At 48.1% G+C, this 13776-nt stretch overlaps 1 protein-coding gene across 2 annotated transcripts in view; it reads left to right on the top strand.

Moving 5' to 3' along the window:
- The window catches only part of CAMK1 (calcium/calmodulin dependent protein kinase I), a 48164-nt gene that overhangs the window by 18748 nt on the left and 15640 nt on the right, over positions 1-13776 (top strand). For both annotated transcript variants that reach the window (XM_083426439.1, XM_083426440.1), the window contains 3 exons: positions 3764-3895; positions 10094-10168; positions 10349-10487. In XM_083426439.1, coding sequence (XP_083282565.1) covers positions 3764-3895; positions 10094-10168; positions 10349-10487 — 346 coding nt within the window. The remainder of the gene's footprint in view (positions 1-3763; positions 3896-10093; positions 10169-10348; positions 10488-13776) is intronic.

The following is a 13776-nucleotide window of genomic DNA, read 5'->3' as shown; positions in this document are numbered from 1 at the left end:
AGCAACCCTTTTTCGGGGTGTGTGTGTGCAGGGGGTACTCTCAGCCAGGATGATTTAAAAAGTGGTAAAATCCATTCTTAGGAAGGAACGATAATGCCGAATAATGGCAAGCAAAACAGCGGCATCAGATTTTTGTTATGTTTGTTAAATTAGCCAAGCTGCGGGGGGCGGGTGGGGAAGGGTGTTGACTTATGCTAGTAGAGTCAGGAGGAAGTAGGAGTAGCCAGATTGGACAGCAGGTTTTGCAAGCCATCATATGAAGTGGCGTAACTTTGTTTTTCACGAGAACATAGGAAGGGTCTGGTCTAGCATCCTGTTTCCCACAGTGGCCGGTCAGAGGCGCCTGGGAACCTCACAAGCATGGTGCGAAGGCAATAGCCTGCTCTTGAAGATGCTCCTCTAGCAACTCGGGGAAGGGCCATAGTTCAGGGGGTGGGGCATCTGTTTGTATGCAGAAGGTCCCAATTTTCATTCATATAAATACACACACACACACACACACACATTTTTATTAGTTTTTTTAACATATCATTTCCAACAGTCATATAACATAACTTCTTATCTTACACAATGTTTTAGACTTCCGTCAACACCTCTGATGATTTTTCATTCTTTATCACTTATTCTGCATTTCTTAATTTCTCTGTTACTCTTAATTATCATTAACTAATAATTCTCCTCATAGTCTTCCTTGCAATATTTCAAATAGCCCTCCTTACAAAACTTCTTGCAATCCTACTAGCGTAATCTGTTCATTACTATTACTTTTCAAATAGTTTGTATATTTACTCCAGTCTTCTAAGAATCTCTGGTCCCGCAGGCTTTGAATCCTTCCTGTTAATTTATTTAATTCTGCATAGTCCACAGAAGGTCCCAAATTCAACCCCTGGCCAATCCAGGTAGGGCTGTGAGAGACTTTTGTTTGAAGCGGTGGGGAGCTGCTGCCAGTCTTTGTGTTGAGTTGGATGGGCAAATATGTACGTAGCTGGTATCCAGGCCCTCCTCTGATTGTGTGGCGGTAGTAGGTACCTATCATGTGTACCCACCGATAGCCTTATCCTCCTACGAATTTTCCTGGACCATAAAAAGCAGCTGGCAGGTGGAGATTCTCTGGTGGGGCAACAGGGCTCACTGGCATATGCCAAGTGGCATATGGTGCCATGGAGGGGATGGGGGCTGCAGGTTGTGAACTGCGTCTGTCCTCGCAGCAGCTGATTCCTCAGAACCTGCCTCTCCCCATCTCTCCTTGGCTCGGGCCCCGAGTGCCGCTTTGTAGAGATAACAAACCCTTTCCTTCCTGGCCAGAGACGGGAGCCCATTCGGTGCCATTTCCCTGTTCTCTTTTATCCCCTGCCCTAGATGGGGCTGAAAAGCCAAAGGGCTCTAATCGCTAGAACCGGCGATAAGCAGGGAGGGGAACATAGATAGTGCCCTTTGTTTGCCAGCTTGTGTTCTTATTCTGAAGGTGGCACAGCCAAGGCCAGCCAAGAAACCAGGATGGTGTGTGTGTGTGTGTGTGTTCATAAACACCTGTGCAGTGGGACACCACCACAGAGATACAGGTTTTAGAAGCTCTCTGCTCAGGTAGAAGGGGCCATGTCTCCAGATCCTGTATCACTCCTTACCAGGAATCTGTGGCAATTCCTCCTATTATAGCCCAATCCCCACCCTCCTGCTGCCCAGATTTCACTGAACTACGAGTCCCAGGCAGCATGGACAGCGGCCAGTGTGCCAAGCTATGAATCCCTTTCCCTTTCTAATCCATCTGTAGATCCTGGAGGACTTGGCTAGATTTGCTTTTACACGGATGCAACCTGCGTGGTTCTGCTTTTAAACTCACCCCCTCCCTTGCTGGAACACAGTGTGCCCAGTCTCTGTCTTCTTCCTACCTGGCGCTTCCTCCCAAATTCTTTACCCAGCGCGTCCTCCCTTCCTCCTCTCACCCCTTTCTTCCTGGCACATTCTCTCCTGCTAGCCCGGTGCCATCTCTCACATGCTCTCCTATAAATAGCTGAAATTCTGCAGGTTGCTGTGGTGACAGCGGCTGGGTGAGAGATCCAGCTGGGTGTGATGGGGAGGGCCTGGTGCTCTCAGGATGTCAGGTCAGAAGATGACAGGGGCCTTGCCTGCACACACCCATGCCCCCTCTGTGTTTATGGGATAGCTTCACCCCATAGCTTTCGCTGTTTGGAGCTCCATCCATGCCGTATTCCTGTGCACGACGTTGAAGTTGCTTACAAGTTCCTTATTTTGCACGTGGCTTTAAAACACATCTCGGTCAGAAAACGTAAGGAACTAGATGCCCCTGTGTGGCGATCACACAGGGCCCCCGGATGTTTGATGGCCTATTGACCCTGTGCCACCACTGTAATTGCGTTCTTCGCTGCCACCAACCCGTTTCCCTCGGGTACACACATTGTCCAGTCAGTTGGTAAAGGTAAAGGTATCCCTGCCCGTATGGGCCAGTCTTGACAGACTCTAGGGTTGTGCGCCCATCTCACTCAAGAGGCCGGGGGCCAGCGCTGTCCGGAGACACTTCCAGGTCACGTGGCCAGCGTGACATCGCTGCTCTGGCGAGCCAGAGCCGCACACGGAAACGCCGTTTACCTTCCCGCTACTAAGCGGTCCCTATTTATCTACTTGCACCCGGGAGTACTTTCAAACTGCTAGGTTGGCAGGCGCTGGGACCGAACGACGGGAGCGCACCCCGCCGCGGGGATTCGAACCGCCGACCTTTCGATCGGCAAGCCCTAGGCGCTGAGGCTTTTACCCACAGCGCCACCCGCACCCCACAGTCAGTTGGTACCATTAACAAAAAATCAAGTTTATTTTATAGGCATGAACAAGCTTATGGTTTCAGTTAATTTTTCTTGGCAGTTTCTTAATCTTAGTTCCTTAACTGTCTTATTCGTTCCTAACAACTTCAAACTGATTATCCCAACTATCTATCTATCTGACTCCACCTAACAATTCCTCTCACTCTCTCACCACACAACTCGACCAACCCACAGACTATTCCTCCCGCTTCCTTCTTCAACTCCCAACTCTCAACTGACTTTCACACAACTCCCCCTCTACCCCTAACCCTGAATTCCGAAATAAGCTTGGGTCTGCTGCATTGTGACGGTGGGGGGGGGGGAATGACTCTTCAAGATCCGCAGTCATTTCCCCCAGCCAAAACACTTGACTTTATTATTTTTATTTATTAAATTTGTATACTACAGTGGCACCTCTGGTTGCGAATGGGATCCGTTCCGGGGGCCCGTTCGCAACATGAAAAGAGCACAACCTGAAGCGGCATGTCTGCGCATGCGCGGGTTGCAATGCGCTGCTTCTGCGCATGACATCATTTTTGCGCTTCTGCGCATGCGCGGGTGGCTAAACCCGGAAGTAAGCCTTTCCAGTACTTCCGGGTTGCCACAGGACATAATTTGAAAGAACGTAACATGAAGTGGATGTAACATGAGGTATAACTGTACCCTTCATCCGAAGATCTCTGGGCGGTACACAGCATAAACGTGTGCTGACCCCGGATGAAAACGATAAATAAATAAGAAAGTGGGCATGTGTACCCTAATAATCACCTTTGGGCCACCCCTGTTGATAGACACCTGCATCTACTGGAGTGTGTCTTCTGTGAAATGGCCTTGAAACCCCCAGGCCCTCTGAACTAGGGGGCCTGCATACCTGGCTAAGAATGGGACAGGGCTGGGCTGGCCTGCTCCACCGTCTCATTTCCCTTCCCTCCCCTTCTGTTTTCCAGAGGTGCCTTCTCCGAGGTGGTCCTGGCTGAAGAGAGGTCGACTCAGAAGCTGGTAGCCATCAAGTGCATCGCCAAGAAGGTGTTGGAAGGGAAGGAGAGCAGCATCGAGAATGAGATAGCTGTGCTACACAAGTGAGTGGCGCTCCCTCTCGTCCCCTTTGAGAACAGCCACTGCTGGGTCAAACCAAAAGTCCTCCACTCTGGTCCAGTGACCCCGTCCAGCAGTCCCTGGAAAGCGGAGCAAGGTGGAAGCAGCCATCCCTTCCCTGCTGACCCCCACATCCCCAGGGCATGCTTGCGTGGCTTTGAGAACAAAGCAGTGGCGCTTGCAATAAGCTACCTGAACCAGTGGGGTGGGCTAATAGAAAGGCAACTTGATCTTCCTTCTCCCTTATTCCTGTTCTTTTAGTAGCTACATGTTGGTAGACCACATGACTTCCTCGCAGGCTCTGCTTCCTTCCTGCTCCTTCTCCAAGTGTCAATACCAGTATAAGCTAGCAAGGGCTTATTAAATAGACATAGCAGACGACACAGAGATTTTTCCAAGTAGTTCTTTATAAGTACAGTGGTACCTCGGTTTACATACGCTTCAGGTTACAGACTCCGCTAACCCAGAAATAGTGCTTCAGGTTAAGAACTTTGCTTCAGGATGAGAACAGAAATCGTGCTCTGGTGGCGCGGCAGCAGCAGGAGGCCCCATTAGCTAAAGTGGTGCTTCAGGTTAAGAACAGTTTCAGGTTAAGAACGGACCTCCGGAACGAATTAAGTACTTAACCCGAGGTACCACTGTAAGTTGGAACTGAACAGCTCAGCCGGCCTGCTTTTATAGGCAGCCGGCTGTCAACATTGTAACAACAACAACCCAGGGTTTCCTGCCTAAATTAACTGATGTGGACCTCAGTGAAAACTATATACAGTGGTGCCTCGCAAGACGAAATGAATTCGTTCCGCGAGTTTTTTCGTTCTACGAGTTTTTTCGTCTTGCGAAGCACCACTGCGTATTGACGGTTTCCCGTAGGAATGCATTGGCGGTTTTAAAAAAAAGGCGCAAGACGTTTCGTCTTGCGAAGCAAGCCCATAGGGAAATCCGTCTTGCGAAGCAACTCAGAAAACGAAAAACTCTTTCGTCTTGCGAGTTTTTCGTCTTCTGAGGCATTCGTCTTGCGAGGTACCACTGTACATGATACCCCTGGTGGCCAGGGTGAGAACTTCAATACATAACAGGGTTGGTGTTACCTTCTTGTCTGCAGCTCGGCCACGTGTAAAACCTATGCTTAGAATGGCTTTGTTCTGGATGTCATGCACAGCCATGCACATTTGCTTTGTTCTTGCAAAATGTATATACAGTGGTACCTGAGTTTTTGAACGTAATCCATTCTGGAAGACTGGAAGAGTTCTGAAATGTCTGAAAACTCAATACGGAAGCCTCAATTCGGAAAACTCAATTCGGAAGCCGTGTGGCATGTTCAACTTCCGAGGCTTGTTTGAAAAAAGAAGCATTTCCTTCTGGCGTTTACGGCATTCGAAAAGCGAAACGTTCGTCAGCGGAGAGATTCGAAAACCGAGCTACCACTGTATGTTCTGCAAAAGCATTGAATGTTGGGCTTGGAATTCAGGATCCCAAATTTTTCCATTTAAACAAAAAAAAGTAAGCAACTTTCCAGCTGTTCTGGCTGCATAGGTAGGGTTGAAAAGGTATAACTGCTGCCTGCTGAAAATAAAGAAGCCCAGTGAGACTGTGAGCCAAGTTCATTGGCAAAAATAAGGTGAGTGCTCATCTGAATGTGACCTCAGTGGGAGTAGTTAATGCTGCGTGCCTTGGTTTGTGTGAGTTCAGCTGCAGAGAGGTCTGCGCATGAGTGCGCCCTAAGTGCAGGGAATCTCTCCCCTCATACATGTGGCCTGCCAGCCTGATCACGTGTCAACAGCTCTTTGCACCATCTCCATGGGCGCATAATTTCCTACAACTGATATCTGGGCCTGGGATATCAGCCTTTCTGAAAATAGTGCTGGTTGGCACTGCACAGTGTCTCCTTGTGCCCAGAGCATGCCACGTTTTCGTTCCTGTGACTCACTCATGTTCAGCGAGGGCAACTAATCTATGACCTCTGTCATGAGCATTGGAGAGGGAAATTCAGGAGAAGTGGCTGCCACATCTGGATTCTCCATTACGGAGCTGGAACCTGCACTTCCCATCCTCTGAGTACAGGGGTGGAGAACTGTGTGCCCTCCACATGTGGCTGAACTGCAACGCCCATCATCCTTGACCATTCGCCATGCCGGCTGGAGTTGATGGGCATATTGTGCAGGGCATGATGCTCGTGAGACCCCTATCTGTCTGCCATTCTAAGTTACCCAGAGGCATACTTCTGCTCTCTAGGTCTTTGGGGGAGTGTCATGTGACAAAGACACATGAGAGCAGAAGCAGCAAAGCAGGCTGAGAAGTGCTGGCACTGCACAATCATTTGGGCCTACTAAAGTTATTCAGGCCTAACTGCTAACTGTTGAGTTGCTCTGACATGTGACTTAGCAGCCAGTTTCTCTTTTGTGCTCTCTGTAAGTTTTTCAGTTAGAGTCTGTCTGTCTGTCTCAGCTGTGAACAGAGTCAGTATGTAATCTCAGTCAAACTGTTTGGAACCACGTTGTTTATGAAGAAGTTTATTTTAATTCGGTAAAGCTTTTATTCTTTAAAACTCTGCATTATTAATTTACACTGCACGTCATATACATATACATGAGCACATACAAATTATATGCAAATTTGTGCCTTAGCAACAACCGTGGGCCACAGGGTTTCTGGGTCCAAAGCTATGAGTTCTGGGGTGTAAGGCCCAACAAAACAAAGGCAGGTTCTGCCAACCAGCCCAACATCAATGACCATCATGTGGACCATTGAAACTGGGAAGTGGGACGCTCACTGAAAGCAAGTACTTTCCAGGAACTAGTGAGTGATTTCTCAAGGAACCCGTTTCAATAGTGACTCTTCTGCTTAAGGCGGAAGGGGAGGGAAGAGGTGAGGTTAAAGGAAAGAGCTTCTGTACACATAAAAAGTGACCGTCTGTCTCCTACTAATATAAATCAGCTCTAGAATATGATCTGGGTGTTAAGGTTGCTTCCAGAGTTAGCCTGGAATTGCTGCCCTTTGTTCATTCACTTTTTATGGAGGATCCAGATGACATCATTCCCTAATTTATTGCTGTCCCATAGCTTTCTCTTTTTTTCAGACTTGTTTTGTTTTTAAATACTAGCGCCAATATAGTGTATATAGAGCAAAAACCCCAGCAACAGCCTGTCCAGTGCTGTTGAGCCTTTTTGGGGTGACTTTAATTTAAAGCTTTCTGCTGATCACTTCTGCTACTACGTTCGCTACTTCCTCTTGAGCACGGCAGTGGGATCACTGATGACTTTCCCTTGTCCTTTAAAGGTAAAGGGACCCTTGACCATTAGAGGTCCAGTCGTGGCCGACTCTGGGGTTGCGGCGCTCATCTCGCTTTATTGGCCGAGGGAGCCGGTGTACAGCTTCTGGGTCATGCGGCCAGCATGACTAAGCCGCTTCTGGCGAACCAGAGCAGCGCACGGAAACACTGTTTACCTTCCTGCCAGAGTGGTACCTATTTATCTACTTGCACTTTGGCATGCTTTTGAACTGCTAGGTGGGCAGGAGCAGGGACCCGAGCAACGGGAGCTCACCCCGTCACGGGGATTCGAACCGCCGACCTTCTGATTGGCAAGTCCTAGGCTCTGTGGTTTAACCCACAGTGCCACCCACGCCCCTTTCCTTTAATTGCTGCCTTAATGTTGGCTTCTGCCCCTATGTCTGTGATGTTGGGAGGCTTCGATTACTGGTTTCCTTTCATTATTTCCCCCTGGGTGGGATTCATCCAAGCTGTTGTGTGCAAGGAAAGAGGTCTGCTTGCACAACAGGAATCCCTGCCCCTCCCCCCCTTTGTGCCCCCCCCCAAGCTGCTCTGCGGGGAGAACCCCTGATTGGTTTAGGGATTGCTTGGAAGGGAAAGAATTCTTATTACACTAATGGACCTTGTTCTATGCATGTAAACCCCACTTACTGCTATGTTGAATTCCACCTCCTCTTTCTTTTATCCCAAATTGCTATACATTATTATTTCAGCGGTGAAGGAGGACGTGGCTTTCCTTTGTCACCAAAAACAATGGCTGCGCATTTAAATGTGTAGCTCACCAACAGTCCCCTATGAATTTTCATCCGTCTCCCCTCCTATAGGTTCTTTTTGACTACTACCAGTGACATCACAAGTGAGTGACACAGATTGGTACCTTTACAAAATTATTTGTTTTTTAAATCTTTTGAAGCCGAACTACTCATTTTAAGCCCTCTTCAAAACAAAGCTCCACCTAATGCCTGCAAACTGTGTGGCAACACCGTGCATTTCTTAAAAAATATAACCTTTCTTTCTTTCTTTCTTTCATATATATTTAAATAGCTGTTTCTGGCTTGTGTGCTCATTCTTCCCAGTATGTAATATATATATACAGTGGTACCTTCAGGTTACATACGCTTTGGCTTACAGACTCCGCTAACCCAGAAATAATACCTCGGGTTAAGAACTTTGCTTCAGGATGAGAACAGAAATTGTGCTCTGGTGGCGCAGCAGCAGCAGGAGGCCCCATTAGCTAAAGTGGTGCTTCAGGTTAAGAACAGTTTCAGGTTAAGAACAGACCTCCGGAACGAATTAAGTACTTAACCTGAGGTACCACTGTATATAGCATTTATTTGACCCTTCCCATATGTTTCTTCAGTCAAGTACTTCACATACATTAGCTCGGGAATCCTTACAACAACCCTGCAATGTAGATTTTGCTATTATTCCCTTATTGTAGGTTTGTGTGTGTGTGTGTATTTATGGGGCAATGGCCTGAGGCTGAGAGCAGTAGTTTGCTTAAGGACACCTGCTGGGTTCACATCAGAGGCAAGATTTGATTCTGGGGACTGTTTGTTGCATAGCTCTGTTGCACAGCAACTAGCTTATCACGGGGACATTATCTCTCTGCTTCTCCCTCTTTTAAAGTAGCTTGTCAGCCTGTTCCTCTCAGGCAGCATGAGGAAACCTCTGTTTGGCCTCCCAATATTGTTGGACTACAACTCCTATCATCCCTGACCATTGGCTGTGCTCTCTGGGACTGGTGGAAGTTGGAGTCCAGCAACATATGGAGGGCCAAAAGTTGTACAGTGGGCACCCTTGAGAGAAAGGCTGTTGCACAGCCGGTGCTGGTTCTGGCCAACGCTAGCAATAAAATGGTTGGGAGTTGCCACCTGGACCCCCCCCCCCTGGTTTTGAAACTAAGGTACCTAAGGTACCCCACTTGCCTATGATTTATTTGTGTGCGACCGCGTACACCGCCACGAAATAAATACATAATCCGTCTCAAACTTGGAAGTGGCGGGAGAGAGCTGGAAAGTTCTTGAGCCAGTGTGGTGTAGTGGTTAAGAGCGGTAGTCCTGTAATCTGGGGAACCGGGTTCGCGTCTCCGCTCCTCCACCTGCAGCTGCTGGGTGACCTTGGGCCAGTCACACTTCTGTGAAGTCTCTCAGCCTCACTCACCTCACAGAGTGTTTGTTGTGGGGGAGGAAGGGAAAGGAGAATGTTAGCCGCTTTGAGACTCCTGAAGGGGAGTGAAAGGCGGGATATCAAATCCAAACTCTTCTTCTTCTTCTTCTTGTGGCTCGCGAGGAGACCCTCCCCAGAGTCTGAAGAGGATATGAGTGAGCCAAAGGCCAGAAATAAATGTTAAAAATGCTTTTTAAAAAACCACACACACACACTTATGGGTTCCAAAATGGCGCAGGGAACTCTTGCTGCTACCTCGCTACCCTGCTCAACAGCTGCTGGGCAGGAAGCTGTATTGCAGTGGGCTCGGATGTGCTGTTCCTTTCCCCTTTCTGGCGATCTGGAGCCAAAGGGACTGAATAAAAGAAAAAGAGCATGTAAAAACAGGTGTTTAGAGCAGGCACAGGCAAACTCATCCCTCCAGGAGTTTTGGGACTACAATTCCCATCATCCCTGACCACTGGTCCTGTTAGCTAGGGATGATGGGAGTTGTAGTCCCAAAACATCTGGAGGGCCGAGTTTGCCTGTGCCTGGTTTAGAGGGTGCTCCCCACATGCTCATATCGCTTATGGGCGGGGCGGGGCAGGGCGAAGAGTAACCCAGGCATAAGTTGCCTCTGTCATGGGGTCTGTGAAAATAGCCTTGCCCGACAGAGAAGCTGGGAAGCAAGCCTTTCAGGCTAAACAAGGCAGAGTGATGATAATCCACGGACCTCTTGCTGAAGGAGCTTTTCTTTCTCTTGCAGGATCAAGCACCCCAATATTGTGGCTCTGGATGACATCTATGAGAGCGGAGGACATCTCTACCTCATCATGCAGCTGTGAGTTGGAGGCTGGGAATTAGAGGAGTCCCAGCTATGGGTGAGGGAAGGGAGGAGTCTCTTGGCACAGCCTGGCAGCATTGGTGGAGCTTGTGGGCAGAGCTCACCCTGACCACCCTCTTCCTGAAGGGGTCTCTTTAGGAAAGCAGGCCTCACCTCTGTTTTTCCTCCCCAATGTAGGGTCTCAGGCGGGGAGCTCTTTGACAGGATTGTAGAGAAGGGGTTTTACACGGAGCGAGATGCCAGCCAACTCATCCGGCAGATCCTTGACGCTGTCAAATACCTGCATGACATGGGCATCGTACACCGCGACCTTAAGGTAGGGGCATGTACCTGTCTGGGGATTTCTGTCGTAGCCGCCTTCTGTCGTAGATGTGCATTTGCACAACTGTTTGCTGAAGGCCGGACTAGACAATTCATCCTATTAGCAGTTGCTTGGGTGGCCTTTCCAAAATAAAAATAGCTGGCAATTTCCCTCTGCTGCAGTCCTTGGACTAGGACCTTGCTATGGCATAGTTTGGGGGGCTTTAATCCTTTGCCTCTTGCTGCTGCTCCAATTTGGATTTGGGGCTCCATGCCCCCCTCTCCACGAGTTGGAAGGAAAGCTTCTGTTTGCCTCCTCCCATCCCATTCCCGTCTGGACTGGGACCACAGCAGGGGCCAAAGGCCCCCTTATCCCCTGCCAAAACCTCAGTCCAAGATAGGGGGCGCCCCATACCTGCTATTCATTTGCTAGTTGGGGTGAATAGCATCTTGACTAGTCTGGTCCCTAATCTGCTGTAGGATGTGGGTGGTGCTGTGGGTTAAACCACATAGCCTAGGGCTTGCAGATCAGAAGGTCGGTGGTTCGAATCCCCGTGACGGGGTGAGCTCCCGTTGCTCAGTCCCAGCTCCTGCCAACCTAGCAGTTCGAAAGCACGTCAAAGTGCAAGTAGATAAATAGGTACCTCTCCGGTGGGAAGGTAAACGGCTTTTCCGTGTGCTGCTCTGGTTTGCCAGAAGCGGCTTAGTCATGCTGGCCACATGACCCGGAAGCTGAATGCCGGCTCCCTCGGCCAGTAAAGCGAGATGAGTGCCGCAACCCCAGAGTCGTCCACGACTGGACCTAATGGTCAGGGGTTCCTTTACCTTTACCTTAAACTAGAAATAAAGCTTTTGTATTTACCAGTCAAGTATTAAGAGCTTACTTCCTCCATTGTCTTGTGGTTTAAGACCTAAACAACATGTGACACCAGTAGTTTTTGATTAGATCTCTTTCCTTCCCCTTGAAAGCAGCATTGGAGGCGGGGGGGGGGGCTGAATTGGGGCTGCAATGAAGAGGAGGGAGGTTATAGCCTTCTTCCCTGCCTCCATTCATTGATGCAAATCATTCCTTCTCCCCACAAAGTTCTCATTGCTGTGGAGGGGTAAGTGGACGTTCATTTATTGTGCCTGTCTGCATTTCACCCTATGAGCCTCTTCTTATTCTGCAGATTTTGGGGCGGTAATACATGATCTTGCTTTCAATACTGTTATTACCTGCCTGTAAACGTTTTGGGGCAGACATAACACTTCATTTCCTGTCGGTGTGTGTCCCGTAACGTCCTGCTGATATCCTGTGACTTCTTATGCTACAAATTTCCTGGGCTTTATTCTTTCCCTCTTTTCTTGCCCTATAGCACAGGATTGCTCCTCCAGATGGCAATAGCCTGGTAATGCCAGGGAAGCGTTGCATAACAATTTACAAAGCAGGATGATTTGTGGATGGTCCGGTATAAATCCGCTGTAAAGTGCACTGTTATTTTGTCAGTGACATATTTCAGAATACAACATCCCACACCACACACACACACACACAGTCTGGGCCCTGTGTTCAAGAGCAACTTCAGGAAGCTATGTGGAAAGAGAGGTTTTTGTACCAGAGAACTGGTGTAGGAAGGTGGGGTTAAACTCCCAATCTCTGCTGAGAAAAACATTAGGAGAGTCCACTACTCTCGCAGCATGTTGATTTTGTCCCTTAGAGAAGTTCTGATTCTGGGATAACTGGTCCCGTGGTCGTGGTGGAAATGGTTCTGTGCCCTCAAAGTTGAGGACAGGATACAAGTTGATAATCAACATGCAGAGACAATGGAGAGCCGTTCAAGTAGTCAAAAATAGCATAGGGAAAACCCCAAAGGAAAAAGAAAGACTTACATAAAAAGGGGAATTATTCTTTAGGCCAATTCTGAATGCCTCAAATTGAAGGTGGGTGAATTAAGAGTGTGCCGTATTAAAAAGAGAACAGGACACAGTGGGAATATTAGAAACAATTGGATATTTATAACCCATGGATGTTAAATCTGTAGAAAGAATACTATGGGAAGGGAGTGCGGGTGTGGTGGTTTTCCAAGTCAAAGGAACAGTGGCCACAACACCATCAAATTCAATATATGGGTGGGAAATTGCCTAGAAAATGCAACACAGGCACATTTAATTTTGGGCCTGGGCATCTATTGAAGCCCAATGATTTAGGCTGGCACTGTTTTGAGCAAAACTCTGCCAATAGTTGTGTTATGTACTGACGTTCTCACCCTGGGCCAGCAGGGGGATACTGTAGATAGTTATGCAAATGAAGGATCGAAAAGTGACGTTCAGTGATTGGATAGTTTTGTATGCAAATGAAGGATCGAAAAGTGACGTTCAGTGATTGGATAGTTTTGTATGCAAATGAAGGATCGAAAAGTGACGTTCAGTGATTGGATAGTTTTAGAAAATGGCAACAGTTACATTGTTCTGGAGCTCTATATAAGCAGGCTGACTGAGCTCCTCAGTTTAGTTCTGTTCCAGCTTACAAAATAAAGAGCTGCTTTGGAGAAATCTCTGTGTCGTCTGCTATGTCAACCCACAACTTAACAAGTTGATTGCTCTTTTTGATGAGCTTGGCAACTGTGTGCTTACATATGTACATAGATGCTGCTGTTTGCCTAATTTTATTTTACGGAATGGGCGGCACAGTTTCGCTTCATGTTTCCTTCCAGAAGTCGGGTCACAAACACGGTTCGTGGCTCAATTGAGGAAGTCTCCTTCCTGTCCTTACTTGCACTTTGGCCTTTTGAGGCTGAACCACCATATGTTGTTGCTAGCTCCAGCTATGAAAAATACAAATCGGGATGTTGTTGCCGCTAGCGAGCGGGGAGGAGAGAATGGCTCTTTTCACCTCGGCTGGCTCAGGACAAAGAGAGAACAATTCTTCCCAGTATAGCACTCCTTGGATCATTCAGCAAAAGAGGGAAGAGCAACAAGTTTGGTGGCTGTTCATCTCTGTGCTCTAGCACCTTGCCATACTCTGTCCTACACTCCGCCTAATGGTAGGGCAGGCCCTGTGGAGAATTCTAGGGTGCATGCTCAGTTCTTGCACTATGCCTGTCTGGGCCTCATTGAAGCCCCAAATGAACCAAGAGTGCACCCTAGAACACCATCTGTACTGCCCAATGGCTGCATGGTGTCACAAGGGAAGGCTGGCTGTGCCAAACAAGCCAACTTTCATGGAAGCTGCTTTGCCATTACTGGTCTCATTTAGTAACCTCTCCTAGTCCTCTGCCATTCTGTGCAGCAGATTTTGACCAATTGATTTATTACAAACTTTCTAG

The sequence above is a fragment of the Podarcis tiliguerta genome (genome assembly GCF_965153285.1).
Source record: "Podarcis tiliguerta genome assembly, chromosome: 2".
Lineage (NCBI taxonomy): Eukaryota > Metazoa > Chordata > Lepidosauria > Squamata > Lacertidae > Podarcis > Podarcis tiliguerta.
This window is presented reverse-complemented; position numbering and strand designations above follow the sequence as displayed.